This window comes from Notamacropus eugenii, chromosome 6, assembly GCF_028372415.1.
Source record: "Notamacropus eugenii isolate mMacEug1 chromosome 6, mMacEug1.pri_v2, whole genome shotgun sequence".
In the NCBI taxonomy this organism is placed as follows: domain Eukaryota; kingdom Metazoa; phylum Chordata; class Mammalia; order Diprotodontia; family Macropodidae; genus Notamacropus; species Notamacropus eugenii.
Genome location: NC_092877.1, coordinates 5,525,796 through 5,547,370, shown reverse-complemented (window position 1 = coordinate 5,547,370; position 21,575 = coordinate 5,525,796). Strand labels below are relative to the sequence as shown.

The 21,575-nt window shown below is 46.6% G+C and overlaps 1 protein-coding gene across 5 annotated transcripts in view; it reads left to right on the top strand.

The window, feature by feature from the left end:
- Positions 1-21,575, top strand: part of LOC140509884 (transmembrane protein 263-like) — a 357,693-nt gene that overhangs the window by 43,168 nt on the left and 292,950 nt on the right. For 4 of the 5 annotated variants that reach the window (XM_072617926.1, XM_072617923.1, XM_072617924.1 and 1 more), the window contains one exon: positions 6,065-6,143. In XM_072617926.1, the coding sequence (XP_072474027.1) occupies positions 6,065-6,143 (79 nt within the window). Of the gene's footprint in view, positions 1-6,058; positions 6,144-21,575 lie in introns of those variants that run through there. The other variant, XM_072617928.1, reaches the window with a different exon arrangement.

Below are 21,575 nucleotides of genomic sequence, written 5' to 3'. Positions count from 1 at the left end.
CTGTGATTGGACGTCTTTTGTCCATCCTCTCTACCTCTCTGACAAATGGTCAGGCACTCAGCCTCCACTTGGAACACCTCCACTGAGGGGGAACATGCTCCCTCACGAGGCAAAGCCATCCTGCTTCTGGTCAGTTCTAATGGGTGGAGCATTTTTCTTTACATGGACCCAAAGCTGTGTCTCTAACTTTGTCCCATTTCACTATATCAGATTTCAATGGGCCATTTTAATACCTTCCACCCCCTGTTTCCACATCTAACTTGAGGAGGCCAAACAGAAGAAATCTAATATCTCTTCTACACAGCCACCCTTCAAATACAGCTGCCAAGTCCTGGTAGGTCTTATCTTCTTCAGGGCAAACATCTCTTGTCCTCATATACATGGATAATCCTGAATAGGACCCCACTGAAAGAGTTCACATGATCATAGACTCAGGGCTGGAAGGATTTCAAAGGTCATCTAGTTGAACCCTATCATTTTACAGATAAGGAAACTGAGGCCCAGAGAAATGAAAGGATTTGCCCAAGATCATAATCCCAGGTCCTTTGAGTCTAAGCCCAGTGTTTTGTTTTTTACATCCTATGATACTGTCCTCAGTAGGTGACTATTTTTCTCCCACCCTTACCATGAAGTTTGGACTTACAAATGAACCTCTGGAAAGCAATTGTTTCCCTCTAGGAAGTCAGAGCCCTCTTGGGGAACCCTGGTCTTTCTTGGGAATTTCTTGCTTCTTGGCAGTTAATTGTCTCCATGCAATGGTCTCTAATGAAACTCCAAAGAGATAATACTTGACACAGCAAGGCTCACAGACAGCATTCTTAAATGGGAGACCATAAGCACTGAGAGAAGTAGCCAAGGTCCTAGCCAGGAGACTTGCAGAACCTTTCTATGGACCTGGGAAATCCACAGCTGTGAGTGAGGAGCAAGGCAAGATAGGTAGGGAGAGAGGGGAGAACCTGTGACCCCTTCAGACTCAGAGTCATGTAGTGTTAGAGCTGGGTGGAATCACAGATATTGTCCCGGATTCATTGGATATTCAAAATGGCAGCAACTTGCATCCAACCCTTGCACCCTAGAGCTTTAAAGATGCAAGCCAGGAGATAGAAAATGACTTGCCCTGGATAGACAAAGAGAACTAAGGAGAGGCAGAGCAGGAACTAGGGCTCCAGTCTGCTGACCTTAGAAGTCTCCAGTCCAACCCACCCATTTTCTAGACAAGGAAATCCAGACCGAGAGATGGTGAGGGTTTGACCCCTGGTCACACAACTCTGGTATACCAGAACCAGAATTTGAACCCACATCTACTGATTCTTGATCCAGTTCTCTCAGGCAGGCCATCACTGGTACCTTTTTCACTGTTCCCCTGCCTCTCACCTCAGAAGTCATGTGGCTTAGTGGAAGGCTCATCAAACTCAGAGACAGACCAGTACAGTCTTGAAGAAGTCACATTTTCTCCTTGGGAGTCTTTGTTTCTTCATCTGTAAAATGGGGCTTATAATAATAGCTACACTATCTGTTCTTTAGATTTGCTTTGTCACCTGTGAATCTGTGTATAGATGTGGGGTTTTATTACCATTTAGTCCAGCCCTCTATTTTTATGGGGGAGAAAACTTAGAACCAGGGAAGCCAACAATGGGACTGGTACTAGAAACCAAAGGATGATTTGGACCTTTAAGAAACAGAGACAAAAGTTTCCCTCAGTGATTGTCCCCCAGAGGGACTTCTGTGAGATCTCTACTACTCCCTCAAGATGCCCTGTTTTAGTTAGGGGGTGAGAGTGGGATGGGCCCAAAAGTCTGCTTTATCCTTCTGCCTTCTGGCCTTTGAAATCTTGGCCAGGACCCAGGAGCTCACCACCTACCCTGGATTCCTGGCTAACACAGCACCACATACTTGAGTGAAATGCTGTTTCTCACTCAATGTGAGATCCTTAAACTTATTTATAATCCTAAAAGACGGCACTTTAATTCAGATGTGAAACATGCCAGTCACCACATATGCCAGACTGGTTTCTATCTGCAGCATTTAAAAAGCCACTTAGCTTCCTAATCTTGAGGTAATTGAGGTTTGAGGAAAAGACAAGCTCCTTTGGTTGATGATGCTCTCAGAGGCTCTCCTGGCTAGGAGGTGAGACAGCTGGGGCAACTCTACTTGAACTTTTCTTCTTGTTCCCCCAGAGACAGGATTGTCAGATCACAGAATGCTAAAGCTAGAACACATCTCACAACAGTGTTAGGGCTGGGAATGACCTCAGAACATGGGTTATGGGAGCTGGAGGGGACCTTAGAACATAAGCCATCAGAAGCAGAAGGGGCCTTGGAGGCCTGGTTCAACTCCCTTTATTTACAGTTGGGGAAATTTAGACCCTCAGAGAATTGGCCAGGGCCACATAAGTAGTAAATAGCAGTGTATCTTAAATAATCATGAGCTACTTTGGCCAACAAGCTCCAAGATGTTCCCATGGCTTTAACCCTAGTTTATGAAACTTGACCATGAAGAGAGATAGAGATTAAGTTATTTTTAGGGTTAAGGTATTGAAAGCTGGCTTTAAAACATAAATATGTTTTAGGCAGGGTAACAGAAACATTGTGTAATCAAAATAGTCAAGACAATGGAATTTTAAGAGTACTGGCTTTGCTCCTGACTAGCTGAGGTCAGGACACTTCATCTCTCTGGGTCCCAGCTTCCTCATCTATATAATGGGCAAAAGGATGGACCAAATGGTTCTAATATTCTGCATTCTTACATCCCTTCGGACTCTTATAGTCTGTGTTCTCAGTACTATGTTCTAAGGTCCACTTTTTGTGACATTCTGTATTCTTAGCTCCTTCCTTGCTTTGACCCTCTGTATTCTAAGCTTCTTCCCAGTTTTGACCTTCTTTGTTCTAAAGCCTCTCCCAGCTCAGCCATTCTCTGTTCTAAGACCCCTTTCCAGATCCTAAATCCCTGTACAAAAGGGAGTTGGAAGAGCATTTGAAATAACCTATCTCCTTTACAGTCTGTCTGTGGAGTTCCAAGTTCATAACTCAGGTCATTGGCATCAGGAATCACTACAACTAGCTCTGGGCCCAGTGTCTAGAACTTATCCAAGATCTCATGGCAACCTGACATCGAGCTGGAAAAAACTGACATAAAACACTAACTTTGGCTAAGGCCATTGACCAGATTGTGCTGTGGCAGCAGAGCTAAAATTGTCCTTTGGTGAAGGAGGGGATAGGCAAAGGTAAGGATGTAACTCTGGCCTCAGAGTCTCTTGGCAGGCTCCATCCTGCCTCATCCCCAAGGCTACTGAAACCTCCTCACTTATCCTCTGGTCTCTTACCTCTCTCCACCCCGAGCCACGCTCCACCCCTGCCTAATGGCATTCTGGAAACCCAAGCCTTAGGTCGCTGCCCTGCGCAAGAATGTTTTCTGGCTCCTTATGCATTGCCTCTGATAAAATGCAAACTCTTCAGGTTGGCATTGAAAGTCCTTGCCTACCCAGCCTCTCTCAATATCCCCAGGTTTATCATGCATCCCTTCTCATGCTCCACATTCCTGCCAAACTGGGCTACTTGCCATAATGTGAATTCAGCATCTCATCACTTCTGTGACTTGACACACCTCTCCCTCCGTTTTTCTCTTTTCCTCATTTTCTCTCTCTCTCTTGCCCCTCTTTCTCTCTGTCTCTTGTCTCTCTGTCTGTCTCTGTCTCTCTGTCTCTCAGTCTCTGTCTCTGTCTCTGTCTCTGTCACACACACACACACACACACACACACACACACACACACACACACACACACACACACACAGAACTTGCTTCTGCCAAATCCTAAAGCTGTGCTGAAAAGGGGACCATTTGTAATTTAGAACAAAGCAAGGGGAACAATGGGGGAAGGATGCACCTTCCCAGGGGAACAGACAGATCTGGTGAGGAGATGTCTCTGACATGCTCTTCCCCTCTTAGCCTTGACCTGCCCACCTCTTTCCCATTTGCTCTCATTTAAACTGAAGTAGTCATCAAGTTCTCCAGATAACAAAATCTCCAATTTTACAACCAAGTCAGGTTCATCGATTTGCAGGCAACAATTATGTTCTCTCCCTCCTTCCCTCCCTCCCTTCCCCTCCCCCCGCCCTGTGTCTCTCTGTCTCTCTATCTCTTCTCTTTCTCTCTCTCCAATTAAATTTGCAGGTGCAATAATTTCAACGTCAACAGTCTAAGGTTAACTCAGAAGATATTTTCATGGAATATTTATAAGTCTCTGGAAATGTTAACCCCTTCAGCTGGCACACTTCCATGGAACCAGGGTTATCTAATGAGTAAGAAAGAAGGCAGTCAAGGGTGTTAGTCACTAGCAATGGGCTATAGAGGTTCTACATCAGGCATCGAGACTGGACAAGACCTGAGGGGAATACAGCGAAGTTAGGCACCGCTTTGTTGAAAGCCTTTATTAAAAATCCCTAGAATTGGACTATTCCAGGCTTAGCACCGTTCTCGGAGACAGTCTGTAAAATGCACCATAGGGACTGCAATCCTGAGGCAGATCAGTGTGTTGTGGAGAAAAGATACCGGGCCATGAGATGGGTAGGGGAGCAGAGGCAGGGGGCAGAGGGCAGAGGCAAGGAGCAGGAGGCAGGGGGCAGGGGACAGAGGGCAGAGGGAAGAGAGCAAGGACCAGGGTGCAGGAGGTCTGGCTTCTAGTTCTACTTCTACCAATGATAAGAGTTCCCATTTCCTGCCCTGCAAACCTCCCATCCTTCATCATGGAGGGGGTGAAGGCAAACTGGAGTCTCAGACAATGTGCTCTAATGGGGCCTAGGGAGCCGCAAGTTCTGAAACTCCCTGTGATGGACAGATGAACAGTCAGCATGTCGGTTGACTGGCTCCCGAGGAGTGGAGCATGTTACTATCTGGGTGGGAGAGGAAGGCACTGCACCTCCAAATCCTCCTCCTCTGGGAGTCCTGAAGTATTTGCAAAATGCTTTCTTCACTACTAGTTGTACCTAAGCTGTGCCAGGGGGCCTGATTTCTTCTTTAAAGTAAGAGGGTTAAACAACAACTCTTACAGTCCCTTACAACTCTAATAATCTGTTCTATGTTCTAAGATCCTTTCAGGACTGAGGTGGCAGGGAGTGGGGCATAGTAGGAAAGAGCCCTGGGTTCAGATCCCAGGCCTGTTCCTTGGGGTCTGGGGAATCTCTTTATCTCTCTAGGTCTCATCTTTCATCATCTGCAAAATGAGAAGGTTTTGCCAGAGAACCTTTAAAACCAGGGTTTCTTTACCTTGTGTCTCAGATCCTACTTCAGGCAGTCTGGTGAAGTCCAGGGCCTCTTGCACAAGACACTGTTTTTCAATGCATAAAATAAAACACATGGGATTACAAAGAAAGCCAGTCATATTAAAATACAATTATCAAAATATTTTTAAAAGCAGTTTACAGATGTCAGGTTACGAACGCCTGCTCTAGAGTCTCTTTCAAATCTACGTCTTAAGCTTCTGTGGTCCTTCCACCCAGCTTCATGGTTTATCACCCTCTAGGGCTCCAGTGGAAGAGTGTTGGGTTCAAATCTAAGATCCTGGGTTTTTACTGTTGCTTAGAGGAGTTGATAGAGCACTCAGCCTGGAATCAGGAAGACCTAAGTTCAAATCCAAACTCAGACACTTTTTTTAACTGTGTGACCTTGGGCAAGTCAACTAACTTCTATTTGCCTCAGTTTCTTCATCTTTAAAAATAGGGATCCTAATAGCACCTACTTTGTAGGGTTGTTGCAAGGATCAAATGAGATAATAATTGTCAAGTGCTTAGCACATAGTCTATTTTTATGGTCATTATCTCCTCAGATGGCATTGAGATGGTGCTGCTTTTTCTGGATCCCAGAATCCAGTGCTGGAGGTGCCTTTGAGGTCATCTAGTCTGACCCCCTCTTTCTGGGTTGCTCTAGAGCCAGGTGAGAGGCCCCTTCCTTAGCTCTCTACAAACATGGGTGCTCTGTGATGCAGATTCCCGGTGAAGTTTGCAGTCTCCACTTCAGGCCACAGCCTGGGCACTCTCTCTGTCCTCACTCCTTTATTTCTTCCTGCAGGAGCAGAGCCTGGATGAGGAGATGGTCGAAGAGGACATGGAAACCCCAGCAGAGGAGCTGCCGCCACAGCTGCAGGAAGGTACTGTGCCTGGGCCTCTACCTTGACCTCCCCTTGGGGTGACCTGATGTGGGAGGGAAAGCAAGAGCTCACTAGGGGCTTCCTCCTCAGCCGCCAGGTGATAGCGTGTACCTGTCAGCTACCAGGTGTCTCCTGAGTTAAAGAAAAGTGGCAGCTGCCAGCAGCCTGGGATGGGTGCACGTGGCACTGTGTCATGTTGGAGATGTAGTTTGTATTTGGGAAAATCAGGAGTTTTAATTAAAAGCAATTATGTCTGAGCCTCCTGTCATGGCTTGGTTTGTCGTCCTTGACAGAGTTAAGTGGAGTTGAAGCTGTTGGTGAGAGGGAGGGTGGCTCAGTAATTCCTACCTTGCCTTCTGCCCCTGGTTCCTAGCTCATCCTACCCACACTTCCCTTGCTCCTTCTGGACATTTGGATCAGATGAGTCACATGTGCCAGGCTATTGCCAAGGAGCAAGGGACACGTTCCTTGGTGATGGATTGCCTGGCTGCTGTTCCCTTCTCCTCATATCCATCTCACCTCCTTCCTTTCTTTTTGGTCTTGAGAGTCGTTTATAGTTGAGAGGGAAAATTACAAGCGGTGATGTCAGCAGGACTCAGAAATGCCTCTTCTTTGTGAAGAAGCCCCAATTCCCATGGCAGAGTCTCTGTAAAAGCCCCACATGTTGCTGGACCCGCTGAGGCTGGTCCCTTGTCAGCCAGTCAGTGTACAAACGAAGCCGTTGTCTCCTTCCCTAGACCGTGAGCTCTCAGAAGGCTAGGATGGTGTCTGCTGGCATTGCTGAAGAAGTAACTTCAAAAAACAAGTCAATCAACAAACCTTTATTAGACACCTGTTGTATTCCAGTACTGTGCTAGGTTTTGGAGACAAACACAAGAATAAAACCATCTCTCAAGACAAAGGACTTACATTCTTATGAGGGAGACAAGCACAGACACACATGTGTATATGTATACGTGTGTGTGCTTATGTATATATATGTATATGTATATATAGCCTAAATACCAGGTTAACAAATATATATGCACACATACCTATATATAACATAATATATGTATGTAATATATATAACAAATATACATGCACCCATACATACCTATACATACACAGAAGTAAAATATAAGATAGTTTTCTTACAAGGACGTCAGGAAAGGCTTCTTACAAAATGGTGCCTTGGCTGCACATTCTGGGAAGAGAGGGGCTCTGTGGGACTGAGGATTGGAGGGAGCTCATGCCAGGCGTGTGAAAAGTCATGGAGGTTAGTTATGGGGTTTCTGTGTGAGGGACAGAGAGAAGGCTGGCTTGTGTGACTTTAAAAACCATACAGAGATGTCTCTATTTTATTTGAGAGGTAACAAGAAGCCACTGGAGGTGACCAAGTAGAGGAGTGATGTGGTCCGATCTGTGCTAACAGAAAATTCTTTTGGCATCAGCAAGTTGGGTGGACTGACGTGGGGAGAGACTTGAGGCAGGGAGCCCAGTTAGGAGGCCCATGTGCATCAGTAAGCATTTATCTAATGCCTGCTGTGCCAAGCACTTTGGTAAGCACTGGAGACCCCAAGAATAGTGACAGACCTTGGTGACTAATAACCACCCCTTGCTCTCTAAGGCTAAAGCCATGTGACCTAGTGGTTCTAGTACTGGCCTGGAGTAGGGAAGCACATCAATTCTCCCCATAGAAAATCAGGGCCATGTGGCTGCAGCCACATGGCTCAATCACCCCTAGCCTCAGGTTGCCCAATATGAATGCAACTACTAGTGTATAGATGTAAGCCTTATAGCTAATGCACCACATTTCTCATCAAAGTCCTGTGAGGTTCATAGATAAGTCCTGTCATCTTCATGGGGCCAGTGAGGAAGCTGGGACTTGGAGGGTGGCCAGTGAACTAACTTACCCAGCCACCCTGCTTACAAGTGTGTGCAGCAGTGGGGTCTCAGATGCAGCTCTTCTTCCTCTAGGATGTTCTTCCTCTCTCCCTCTCTTACTCTTTCTGTTGTACCATTTTTTCATCAGTGAAACAGAGGGGTAAGACAAGACCAGAGGGTCTCTGAGATCCCTTCCAGCTGGATGCTGGGGTCCACACACCTGAACTGACCACTCATTACCTTCAGAATGGCGAGTCCCACTTTTCAGTCACATAGTGAAGAGGAAGTTCAGAGAATGGGAAAAGCCAAATTAGAAAGCCTGAATCGGCCTCTTACTGATGGATCTTCAGTTACTTCACTTGTCTAAGGCTCAGTTTCCTTACATGTAAGATGGGAAGAAAAACACTCACATTGACTGCTTCATTTAGAATTGAGACAATATAGGTTCAAATCCCACCTCAAGCACAACCAGCTATGGGACTGGGGATCAGGTCATTTCTCCTCCCCAGATACCAGTTTCCTCATCTGTAAAACGAGGAGATTGGTCTCTAATGGCCTTCTTGCTTTAAATCTGTGGTCCTATTTACATGTGAGAAAGCTATAAAAATGGGACTGCTTCACTGCCTTCCCGAAGTGTCTTCCTCCTTTCCTCTCCCACTTTAGGTGCCTTCATCAATACTTGCCTTCGAGAAAAACTCTTCTATCAGTTAGAGCACCTTAGTATTTTTGAAGTTAAGTAACCTTTTTCTCCTCCCAAAGGAGATCTGAAGTGCAAATCAGTTCTCTCACAGAGAACAAAGCCTCCCATTCCAGAGGGGAAAAAGGAGTTCTGGCTTCTTTGAATGGGGAGTCCTTCCCTGCCCCCAGAAAGCCAACCAACTTGTCCCCTCCCCTCACCTTTGCTCTCTCCGCACTCAATGCAAACTATGTGGACTTCCATTTCAGGTCATCTTTTAAATCTGGCTCTGACTCTTCCCTAGCTTTAATGGGCAGTAAGAGGGAGGGTAAAATAAATCTGCAGGGATACAATAAAACCTCATTAATTCAAACTCCAGGAAATGTGGAATTTTTAGATAATCTGGGCATTTCTTTTTGCCTACTATCTATTAAAAAAAAAAAAAGGATTTTGCAGTGCAAATCAATCGTGTAAACAAGAAAGCAGCTTTGCCTCCTTTAGAAGGAAGGTCAGCAGACTCAAGGCAAAGGGAAAAGAGTGTCCTCGCCCTGCAACTCCAGAGCAGCATGGCCTTAGACAAGTCTCCCTCCTGGGCCTAAGCAGTGATTCTAGGACTATCTGAAGGCAGCATTTTAAGGATCCACACCCAGATATGAGGTGGTTCTTGGTTTAGATCACCTGAGGGATTGAGACTGAAAGGCCTTCTCCCTTCTCTTTTAAATTCCAAACATATCATAGATTTAAAGCTGGACAGAACCAAGGACAGGTTTGGTGGGAGGCGAGGGAGCCTGAGAAGGCATGGTTGGGCAGGTTGGGAGAACCCAGATGACAATGTCACAGAAGTCAAGGGGATGTCAATAGAACAAAGGCTGCAGAGAGCTCAAGAAGGGTGAAGGCTGATACAAGCCAGTAGATCCGACTGTTGAGAGGTCATTGGTAAGCCTAGAGAGCAACTTCTGTGACGGTTGAATTGAAAACCAGATTGTAAGAGGATAAGAGGTGAGTGGGATATGAGGAGAATGGATGGCCCATCCTAGGAGTCTTGACTATGAGGAGGAGGAGAGGTATGTAGAGATAGCTCAAGGGAAGAGGTGGTATTTTTATTGTTTTTAAAGGATTTAGAGATCTGTTTATCTGTGGAAATTGGCTCAGAACTTAGTGGGTTTCTTCTAACTTGTGGTCTCTAAACCATGGCTAGATGACCACTCATCTGGTGAATTGTAGAAGGGCTTCCCTTCCTATTATGGGCAGGACTGGACTGTGCCTCCCATCTGTCCCTTGGTGGCCCACTCCATCTGCCCCCCACCCCACCCCAGGCAGCTGAGATCCTACCGGTAGCCAGGGGCCTGTCAGGACTGGAAGCCAGGTTGCATACCTCTCACTCTTCCAAGCAGCTCCCCGCCCACAGCAATTAATCACTAAACGTATAGTAAGAACTCTCTTATTCGGGCCTCCCAGTGGCCCTATAAGGAAGGTCGTGCCAGTTTCATTGTAAACCCCATTTTATAGGACAGAGATGTTCCATCTATCCAAGGTCTCCCAGCTCAGGGGGCAGAGCTAGCGTCTTCCCCTGGAGGTGGAAGGGCCCTAGCCTTAGATTCCCAGTTCTCGGGCAGACCATTTTGCTTATCTGAATCTCATCCTCCTAATTTAGATACTGGGCATAAAAATGTTTGCACTGCCCCCTTCTTGGGCTCTTGTGAGGACTTTGTAAATCTTAGAAGTAGAGAAAAATCAACACCTGTGTTGTTTTTGTTGCCTCTTGGGTCTGGGGGCAGGGGATCCTGAAAGAAGGAAAAGGTACAGAAATAGAAGACATTTGCCCTGGGTGGCAGCCTGCCTGGAGCTTATTAGACACTCTTCTATTCCACAGCATGTCTGAGACAGAAGGGAACTTAGAACCTAGAACGTCAGAGAAAGTTACCCAAGGATGTAGAGCGTTTGAGCTGGAACACAGTACATAGAAGGTCAACTGGAAAGGGCCTTAGCATCCAATTAGAAGTTCTCATTTTGCAGAGAAGCAAATCGAGACCTCAGAAGTGGGAAATGACTATTCCAAGGTCATGTATTGAGTGACTAAAAGCTGAGACTAGGGCCTGAGATTTCCCAACTCCCAATTACTCAGTCCACTACATCTTGCTGCTCCTCAAAATGGGAAAACATTCTGTAACTGAGATTTTTCACTGAACCACAATGACCTCACACCCTCCCCTCAACTCCCTAAAGACAACTGGGCTCCAATATGAAATAGGGTGCAACCTTGTAAATGCTTCTCTGGCATCCTGAACAGCTTGGTAGATAGGCACGGGAACAGGCTGTCCTGTGTTTTAGCAGTCCTTGTGGGGGTGGGAGGGTGTGGCTTGTTTGTTTTTTAAATATGAACTTATCCTAAGGCCAGAAGGCAGTTAGGGAGCCTGAGACAATAGTTGCAAAACCCCCGAAGTCATTTCACTTTCTAGGAGCCTCAGTTTCTTCATCAGTAATGGTAACATAGGTTAGAACATTCTGTGACAGCTCCAGCTAAGGGTTATCCACCTTATTTTGTATTTCCTGGGTTCCCTCCAACACATACACAGACACACACACACAGACACACAGACACACACACACACACACACACACACACACACTCCCCATTGAATTTACATTTGTAAATTTCTTCCTTGAGGGATTATTGATGGGTTAATGGCTCTCTTTGATCTCAGAATGCTAAGGAGCATGAGTTAAGTGCTGCTCAAGTCCTGCTTTGATCCTTAATGGGTCCAAAAGGCAGCTCTGTGCTCTGTGAAGAGCCTTGAACTTGGAGTTCAGAGACCTGGACCTCTCTAGCTGGGCTCTTACACTAGCTAACAGGGGATCAGGAGCACATCACTTCACCTCAGTTTCCTGGTCTGTAAATGAGTGTGTTCAACAAGAGAGGTTCTAAATTTGAGGACCATGAACTTGTTTTTTAAAATAGTATTTTGATGATTCTATTTGAATGAAATTGGTTTCCTTTGTAATCTGATCTATTTCATTTTATGTATTTTCAAACATTCTGGGGTGTCCGCAGGTTCCTGCCTAAGGGGTCTATGATAGACAAAAAGATTAAGTACTTCTGAAGTAGGTGGCTTCCAGGGTCCCTTCCACAAAGGCCTTTAAATTCACTAAAGGGCTGGTGAGGGGCTCACAGCCTTCACTCCCATCTGGGCCCCAAGCACAGGGAGGCCTCCTATACTTCCCTGACTTGCTCCCCTTATTCTTACTTCTTTGGATGAGGAGGATCTCCCATCCTTTCCTTTGTCTCTGGCTTTCAAACCAACAAAGGTATGTGGGCACCTTGGTAACATGCTCATCTGCTTTTGGTTTCCCAAGGGAGGGAAGGCATGCTTGCATGTGGCCAGATGGAGGCATGGAGGGATGCCTGTGGCCAGCTCTTCTTCAAGAAGCCCCTGCCTGCAGTCACACAGAGGGATCCAGGCTTCCCTGAGGGGCTCCAGGAAAGGCCAGGTCCTCAGTAAAAGTAGCTGTTGATCTCAGGCATTCTTGAGGGTGAACTTCCCTAGCTAATCCAGGGAGGAAGAAGATCTGAAAGGCTTAGATCTGGAAATGATTGTGTATTCCTGCCCCTTCTGTTTCCCAAGACGGGAATGGGGTGCAGAGATGGGAAGTCATTTCCTCCGGCTCGCACAGGTAGAAGGCGGCGGTGCTTCCTTATCTACTCCGTCAGCTGCTAAGAAGCAGGGGTGGGAAGCTCTTCTCCCCAGAGCCTGGTTAGCCAAACAGCAGACCAGTGTAGAATACTGAGCCCGGGCAGTGGACTGTTCCTCAGGCATCCTGGCAGTAAGCGGCTGAGCCAGACTCCAGCCCACGTCTTCTGCTTCCAAGTGCTGATTTCATTGGACTGTGACAGACCCTGTGGAGTTCTGGGACTGGATGTTCTCAGTAGCTATTAAACAAAATGTCCTACTCTAAGTGAGGGATCTCTAAGGTTCTTTTAATAGAAGGTGTCATTAACAGCTGGATCCCCCCCCCCACCCATTCCTTTTATTTTTTTATCTCATGGTATTCCTCCTGGTAGCATTTTCCCCCATTAAATCAGAAGGTTAGCAAAAAATGCAATAAATCATGTTATTGTAACTGAATTGTTTTCTTGTTTGGGGGGATCTATGAACTGAAGACACTGTCTGGCAAGCCTTAATGTAATGAGAACACAAGGGAGTCCAGAGAATCCCATGCCTTCCATCTTCAGCCTTGGCCCAATATTTCACTGTTATATCACTGTGATTTCAGTCTCAGGATGGTGAGGTATATTCACTCCCAGCCTGTAGGAGGTGGGAAAGGAGGGCTGCGAAGAAATCGGAGTGTATAAATACTCTTAAAATAAAAGACGTGTCCTCAGAGAATTACATTTATTACAAAAAATATTGCCATCTTTGCCTCCACAGACACCAAGCTCAAATTCCTTGGCATCCCCCCAATGTTTTTGCAGAATAACGAATTGTTAAAAGAGGGCATCTAATGATAGAGTGACTACTCTTAGGAGGAGGGATTGGAGATGGAGAAGGGACCCTATTCCAAAATGGGGAAGAGCCCCAGACCATCTGTAATGGTGCCATCTATTCAGATGTCCAAGAAGCTGCCTCTCCTTGGGTATAATCTTACCATCTGACATCAGGAGCACATTGTTTTTATGAGCACAGCTAAGAAATTAGTGGGGGGAAACCCAGAAAGGAAATATAACATGCATTTGATGTCTCACACATACTCCAGAAGTGCCCTTTCCCTGAGGACAATGGTGGATGGGGTGGTTTTGTCTTATTATTTTCATCCTCTCTTAACATCATTATACCTTTATTATTGCCAGAGCAATCTTGCCAGCCCCCCCTCCCCGAAACTGAAATACAGAGAGGTGAAAATTTCCTTTTCTTTGGTGCCACAGCATCAAAGTGGCAGATCCAGGTTAATCCATCAGTCAACAAACATTTATTAAGTCCCTACTATGTGCTAGACCAGGAATTCTTAACCTTTTAATGTGTCATTCACACCTTTAGCAGTCTGATGAAACCTATGAATGCCTCTCAGAATACTGTTTTTACATGCATAAAATAAAGTAATAGCATTACATTACATCTCCCTGAGAGTAGATTCATTCATTCACTTATTCTTTCATTCATTCATTCATTCATTCATTCATTCATTCATACTCTCAGATAGTCAACTGGCGCTGATTAAGCTCTGTGTACAGAGCACCCTGGGAAGTACTGGAGAAGATTTATTAAGCTCATACTCTCACCAACACAAAGCAATGATCAAGTGCTTATTGTGTGCACTGAGAGGGACTGGGAAATTATTAAAAAAAAAAAAAAAAAGTTTAGCTAAGATTTAGCACCAGCCTCTATAGTCTGGGCTTTAAATCTGGTGGATTAGAAGCTAGAAAGATTTTGGTCCCAAATGGGTTTCCCCATTTCCTCTTGAACCATGAGTTGGAAAGGGGAGGGAAGGATGTGTTAAATTTAGCATATGATTTCTTGAGTACTAGACTTATAATAACAGAGTTTTCAATGTGCTTTCAGAGACCTAGTGAAGTCCAAGCTGCTCATTTTACAGATGTGAAAATTGAGGCCCTAGAGAGGACAAGTGAGGGTGTCAGAGTAGATCGATGGCCTCAGACTAAGACCCCGACTACCCTTCTGTCTCCCCCTGCCTCTCCCGGGAGACTGGCTTATAGACCCTCGTCCTCACCTCTTTATCTAAAGGCTTTAACTACCATGAACCAAACCTCGGCATAAAGTGATGCTGTGAGGGGTCTAATGGGAAAATTGCGAGATTTGGAGTCCGAGGACCAGGAAGGACCTCAGAGGTCACTTAGCCCAACCGCCTCATTTTACAGGTCGGCCAACTAAGACCCCCAGACAGGAGGGGATAGAGACTTTCCTCTGAGGCCTGAGGTCACGCAGTGATGCCCCCTCCTCTGGCATGGAGGATTGGCACAAAGATCATGTCTTACCTTGACTGGGGACATGAATCCTGTCTGCCTGGCACGGACATAATGCCAAAAGATGTCAGTCACTTGTCCCAGAAGCCCAGGATTTAGAACCAGTAGAAAGGTTAGTGGTTATGTAATTCAACCCCATTTCACAAGTGAGGATACTGAGGCCCACAAAGGTTAAGGGACCCACTGGTTGCTGCACTAGGACTGTTGGGGTCAGGTTCTTGGCATGGTGCAGGTCAACAGTTTGGGAAAGAGATAGAAAGAGAGGTTCTGAGCTGATCCCTTCTGTGCCTGGGACCTTCAGTCCCTTAACCTCCCTATCTATAAAACCATTATTACTGCTTTTACTCCCCAGGCCCAGCCTCTTTTGAGGAAAATTCTTTGACAGTTTCAGAGCGCTGGGGAATCGAGAGCTGTCATTGTTGGTGGTGATCCTGGTGTATGATATCGGCATCCTAGTCAGAGGGTCATAGATTTAGAGCTGGGACGGAGGGGCCAGAGAAGGCACCCATGCCTCCTGGCAAGGTGCGTACCTGCTAACTAACGTCCAGCTTCCCTGTTATAGATAAGGAAACTGAGGCCCAGCGAGGTGGCTCACCCAGCTCGTCAGGGGCAGGGACGGGACCTGACTCCCTCTCGGCAGATTGCATGTCCAGGGGCGGCATTCACCCTATGGGAAGCTCGGTGGGTGGGCTGCGGGCTTGGGAAGCCCCCCGGGAAGGAGGTGGGGTGGCCGCGCTGTCTGGGGCTACCTGGGGCGGCGGGAGCCCCGATAATGACCGCAATCATGCCCCGACGGGCTGTGGCGGAGCAGCGATGACAAGGGCAGAACTCCGGAGCCAGGACCCCCCGCCCGGCCCAGTCGCGGGGTCCGCCACCTGCCCACGAATTCCTCCGGCAGCCACAGGAGGGTGCCACACACTCGCGAACCGCCGCCGGGGCTGCCTCCCAAGGGAGCCCGGGTTCAAAGCCGCGGTCCGCGGGGCTAGGGCGGCGGGTGCGGCGGGAGCTGAAGCCGTGCTGCGGGGGAGAGGGGGCTCTTCTCGGGCTCCCCGCGTGTCCGCCGAGGGGAGCTCCAGCGCGGTGTCTCTCCTAGCCCGGGCTCGGGCGGCCACAGCCTCCTTCTCCATCCTCGTCTCCTCGCTGTCATCCTTCTCTGCTTCTGTATCTCTCATCCCTCCTGCCCGGCACGAGCCCCTCCCCAGCTGGACCTTGATTTCTCCACCCCACCTCTTTTGTTTTTTGTCTTTGAGTCTTCAGTACTTAGCACATAAATGCTTGTGGATTGGTTGGGTCATTCTCTCCGTTATCATCAGCCTTTGCCTTCCGGGTCTCTATCTTTCTGTATCTGGTTTTATGTATGGCTCTTTGTGCCTGTCTCCATGTTCCCCTCATTCTCCGTCTCTCTGTTCTCTTATTATTAACATTACTATTATTTCTCTCTCTCCTCTGTCTCTCCTTCCCCCATTTCCTGTCTTGTTGTACTTGGGTGTAGCACCCCTAGTCTTGACCCGCAACCATTCAGGGATGCCGACTTTCTGCCCATGATGAAATTAACACCTAAAATGGAAGGTTTTGCAGTCAAAGGTATTGTTTTTCTGCATTTGCATTTTGGGAAATCAGTTCCATGAGAAGGACAAAGAGGGGTTCAGCATGCACGAGTCCCAGCTTGATTCTGGTCACCTTACTGAGAACCAGTTTCTCCATCCTCTCTATGGGAAGATAAGGTCAGAATTCACCATCTACCCAGTGTTTGGAGATTCAATACCTAGGTTCTCATCTGAGCGAGACTGCTAAAGGCTGGCTGGTCCTTTGCTTCCCCTTATCACTGGTTTCCTAGGGACCTTAATGGGCTTTGCTAGGCTGATGATTTGGTGAGGTGGCCAGAAGCAGGAGAACAAGCTCTGTAGGGTTGGCGGACCCAGCCAGGAGAGAATGACCCTGTACCTGGACTCAAAGAAGCCTGAGTGTGACACAGAACCCCAAGCCAGAGTATCTGACCTTCTCCTTGAGGAGGTGGGCTAATACATACAACTAAGATAAGGTGATGAGGCTCATTAAAATCCTAGAATGACAGGGATTCTGAGATCATCTTGTTCAGTCCCCTTGTTTTACAGAGAAGGAAATGGATGCAGTAAGGAAACCGTAGATCCAAAGCTACAACTCAAGTCTCCTCTCCCCAGGCCCAATGCTACCCCATTAGCCAGCCTGCTCATCTGAGTTTCAGGCTTTCCTCCCTAACAAATAATTAAACATTTAATGCAAGAAAAACACACCATTATCCTACTTAGATTTTAAAAACAAGATTACTGTTTCTAAGGCAAATGATTAGCTTCTCTATTGTTTTCCCTGCTTACAGTGGCTACTCTGTACTCCACCAGATGATTTGGATTTCTGCATTTTCAAGAGAAGAATATCTAGGGACTGGGTGCTACCAGGAGCCCTTCACTTTGCGCTGAGGGAGCAAACAGTACTTCTTTAAAAGTTCAGACCGGGCTTAACCCCAAGGCATCAGCACGTGGGTGCCGGACTTCTTTGTCCCCATGGTCTTCCTGTGCCCTGCCTTGGCAACATGGGTCTCCTACGTGGGATAAATAAAGCAAACTTCTTCCCTCTCCTGGAGACCAGAGTTCTTCATCTCTAGCCTTCACTCCCTCTATCCTGAGACCTGGCAGCTGGGGCCTGAGGAAAAAATGACAGACCAAGCCTTAGTCAGTAAGGTGTGCAAGAGAGCATGCCCATCCCAGGAAGCGTAGAGAAAAGAACACCGGCCTTGGAGTTAATGGAATCTAGGTTCCAATCCCAGATCAGTGACTTACCATTTGGGAAGCTTTGGGCAAGCCACTTTATCTCTGTGGGGTTTACCTGTAAAGTAAGGAGCACAGAGGCGTAGAGCAAATAGGTGACCGATTCTGATGGCAGTTACCTCTCCCTGATCAGCACACGAATCAATATCAATTAAAGCTATTTAGAAAGAGGTGCCACTTTGTCTCTTGTGAGAGCAGGGGGGCTTGACTTAGGTGTACCAAAGCAAGGTGCCTTGCTTTATCTTGGTAACCCTGTTGGTGGCATACCCCTGCCATCAACCCCTTACTCCACCCTCATCCCCCCGCCCCCATGGCTGACGTGGTGTCTAAAAATCCCATCTCTGAACCTTCAGCTCCTTCAGGTACCAAATATTATCACTTCTATGATGTGGACAAGTGATAACATCAAACGCAGACTGTAGCCTTCATTGCCTCTGACTCAGACTAAAGTGTAATTGGGAGATATTTAACAAAATGAATAAAAATACAATAAATCCTAGGTAACATATTTTAAAACTAAGTCGAGTGTACGGCCTGACCTATAGGGACCCTTAATTAGGATTAATGAGTCTTTTTCTGTTGGCGTTAGCCATTGTTACACATCATGCCTCACACATATCCCTTTCCGTTCTCCCAGCCAACACCCCAATTTAGGCCTTTATCTCCTCTCACCTAGATTATTTTAACAGCCCCTTAACTGTTGTTCCTGAGCCAAGTTGTTCTCCAATCCATTAATAATTCATAGAGCTTCCAAAGTGATTGTTCTAAAGTGAATCTCTGACCCCGTCACTGTCTACCACTGCTCAAAAAATTCCTAGTACCCTCCCCCCATTACCTCTAGGTTCAAACATAAACTCTCTTGTTCATCATTTAAAGCTTTTCACAACCTAGGTCCTTCCTATCTCTACCATCTTCTTACCCATTACCTACTTCCATGAAATCTAAGATCCTGTCCTGCTGGCTGATATGCCCTCTCTAACGCAGAGCTCTTCATCTCTAGTCTCCATGCTTTTGCACTGGCTGTCCCTGACACCTGGGATGCCCTCTCTACTTATTTCCACCTTTTAGAAACTTATCATCCTTCTAGACCAAGGCTTTTCCTAGGCTTTCCAGCTGCTACTTCCTTCCTCTCTAAGATGACTACTCTTTATATATCTTGTATGTCTCTATTTATATACACTTTGTTCCCCACTCCTCATTCAAATATAATCTCCTAGTAGATAGGATTGTTTTTGCCTTTTCTTTGCATCTGCAGCCTCTACTGAAGAGTCCCTACTATAGTATCAAGTACTTAATTGATGCTTTTGAATTTAGTTCACATTGACAAATGAATCGGGTCATTCCCTCAAATGGCCCAGTACAAAAACAGCTGGATCTGGGTTATTGGAAGACAGAAGATCCACATCATTGGAGACCATAGACTAGGGAGGAAAGGGAATGTAGAGGCCATGTTGTCCAGCCCCCCTGACTTTGCAATGAAAGAAACAAAGTAAAGCAGCTCATCCAAAGTCACCCAGGGAGTCAGTGACAGAGCTAGGATTTGCAACCAGGATCTCTGAATCTCCACATATCACTTTGAAATCCTGTATGACCTTGGGTCAGTCATTGCTCCTCTCCAGGTCTCAGTTTCCTCATCTTTAAAGGGAGAGGATTGAACTGGAGAACCCCAGAGGTGTTCATCAGCTCTAGATTCAGGATCTTGGGATCCCATGATCAGCCAAGATTAGCTCGGTGAGGAGGGGAAGGGGAAAGAAGGAGTAAGGTTACAGTGCAGGAGACAAGGGTCTGGAAATGGGAAGCTAACTGCCTTCTTTACAATTTTGAGACTAGCTTCTATCCCTTTGGAACAGAGTTTTAGGGTGGCTAGTGACCAAAAGGAGGATCGAAGATCACAGAAACACTGATTTAGGGCTGCAAGACGCCTCGAAGGCTGCCTAATCCAAACCCTCTCACTTTATGCATGAGGAAATGAAGCCCAGAGAGCTTAAGCGACTAGTCCAAGGTCATACAGGTTCTAAGTAGCGGAAGTGGGACGATTCAAACCCAGGTCCTTTGACTCCAGATCCAGGCAAAAAGTCTGAATAGTGTTGCAAGGAAACAATGTGGGGTCCTAGCTCTCTCTCCTCTTTCCAGAGATCAGTTTATGGAGAGTTTGTCTAATTTGCATTTCATTTACATACATTTGTATGCTGGTTCCCAAAGGCCCAAATCCTGTGTATCTGAGATAAAGCACTGCTCACTAGACCACTGCAATTGTCAAATGGCAAACCCAGACTTTGGGAACCTGAGGGGTTCAGGGACCAAGCTACCAGAAGCCAAGGGTCTCCGTAGGGAAGGACTAAGAGGGAAGGATAGAAATATGGGGTGGGGGAGGGGGACCTGGACTGCAGATCCTCAGAGATCAGGAGGCGGACTTGGGCCTTTATCTCATCTGACCCCATGGACAGTGGGAGCGGGCTTTCTGCTGGGGCTTGGGTGAGCCTGGAGCTGTTCTTTAGGATGGTACCCTGGGGCAACCTGAACTAGGGTTCCGAGGCGAGGGTCCTCTCCACCATGAGATTTTCCTTTGGGTTCATCAGGCCAACCTCGTTTCTCTCTCTTTCCCCTCTTCAGTCTTGCCTTTTCCCTTTGGGATAAAACCCAAGTTAAGCTGGAATTATTCAGTGCTTAGATCTGGCCTCTCACTTTCTCTGATTCTTCTTCTTCCCATACAAAAGACTGGTCGATAAGGGGCCTATTAAAGAGGGGGATACTTATTTTCTAATAAACAGCACTGAATGAGTAAAACCTGAACAATGGGAGGATTAGTTTAAAACAAAACAAAACTAGGTTCCATCAGCCTACATTGCCATGTGTCATTTGAGCCATGAAAATGGCCTCATTGAAACAGGAAAATCGTTAAATTGTTAGTAGCTCGTATGGCTGGACCTATTGATTCAGAATTTCCTTTACAATAAGCTCTCCCAACCTTTGTGTCTGGCTTTATCTGCCCCTATAAAAATCCAACTCAATTCAATCCAAAAAGCATTGATTCAGTCCTTACTGGGCACAAAGCCCTGGGATGGGGCTAGAGGAGAGAACTTTGAGACAAAAAGAAGTGAGGGGGAAGGGTACACACAGAAATGACTCTCAGATGTAATGATAGGTGAGAGGTGCATAAGAGAGGAACAAAACTGAGGGCCCTTAGAGGCCAGAGGCCAAAAGAGGATAGGAAAGCTTTCCTGGAGGAAGGGGATTGAGATGAGCTTTATAGGATAGATCAGGATTTACAGGCAATTGATGTGGGGAGAGAGACTCCTCTGACGGGTCTCAGTTTCCTCATCTGTAAAATAAAAGATTGAACTGGATGGTATCTAAAGTCTTTTTGGGGCCAGGTATGTGATAATATGGAGAAAAGCCCAGAAGAGGAGGAGACTGAGGGAAACATCTCCCTCAGGAGATCCCTGTTGCTGAATGGGATTGTTATACAACAGTTTTATATAATGGAATGAGGACAGTCATAGATTGTTAATTCTTTCAACCCCATTATTTTACATGGAAACTGAGGCCTGGAGGGGTTAAGGGACTTGACCATGATGGCCCAGAGAGTGGAGTGGGATTTGAACCCAGGTCCTCTGGTTTCAGCTCTGGGGCTTTTTGCCATCCCCAGCAGGGGCTGAATAGCACTTGAATAATGAAGCCAAGCACAGCAAAGGCACGCTTCGCGGGTAAGCCCGACTCTGTTTTCCATGGAGACTTTCTCCAGGCTGGGATTCCAGGCCACTGATGGCTGCAGTGGAGCTGGTCATACGTTTATTCCCTGTGTGTGTTTGACTGGCTTTGATTCCTCCCCCTGCCCCTCACCCCCCAATTTCAGCAGCAACAGTCAAATTTTTTAAAAACCTGCAAGCAGAGCTGGGATTTTGAGTCAGCTCCCTGTCTGGTTTTTTGTGATATAAAGGCAAGGAATCCGTAGCAGTCAGATACACTATGCCCGTGAGAAAAAGAAAGAGTGAAAAATGTCCTTGGTGCAGTGAAAAATTGCTGGAGACCTGGGTTCCAGTCCTACCTCTGTACTCACTGCCTATGTGATCCTGGGCAAATAACTTCCTGCTCTGACCCCATCACAG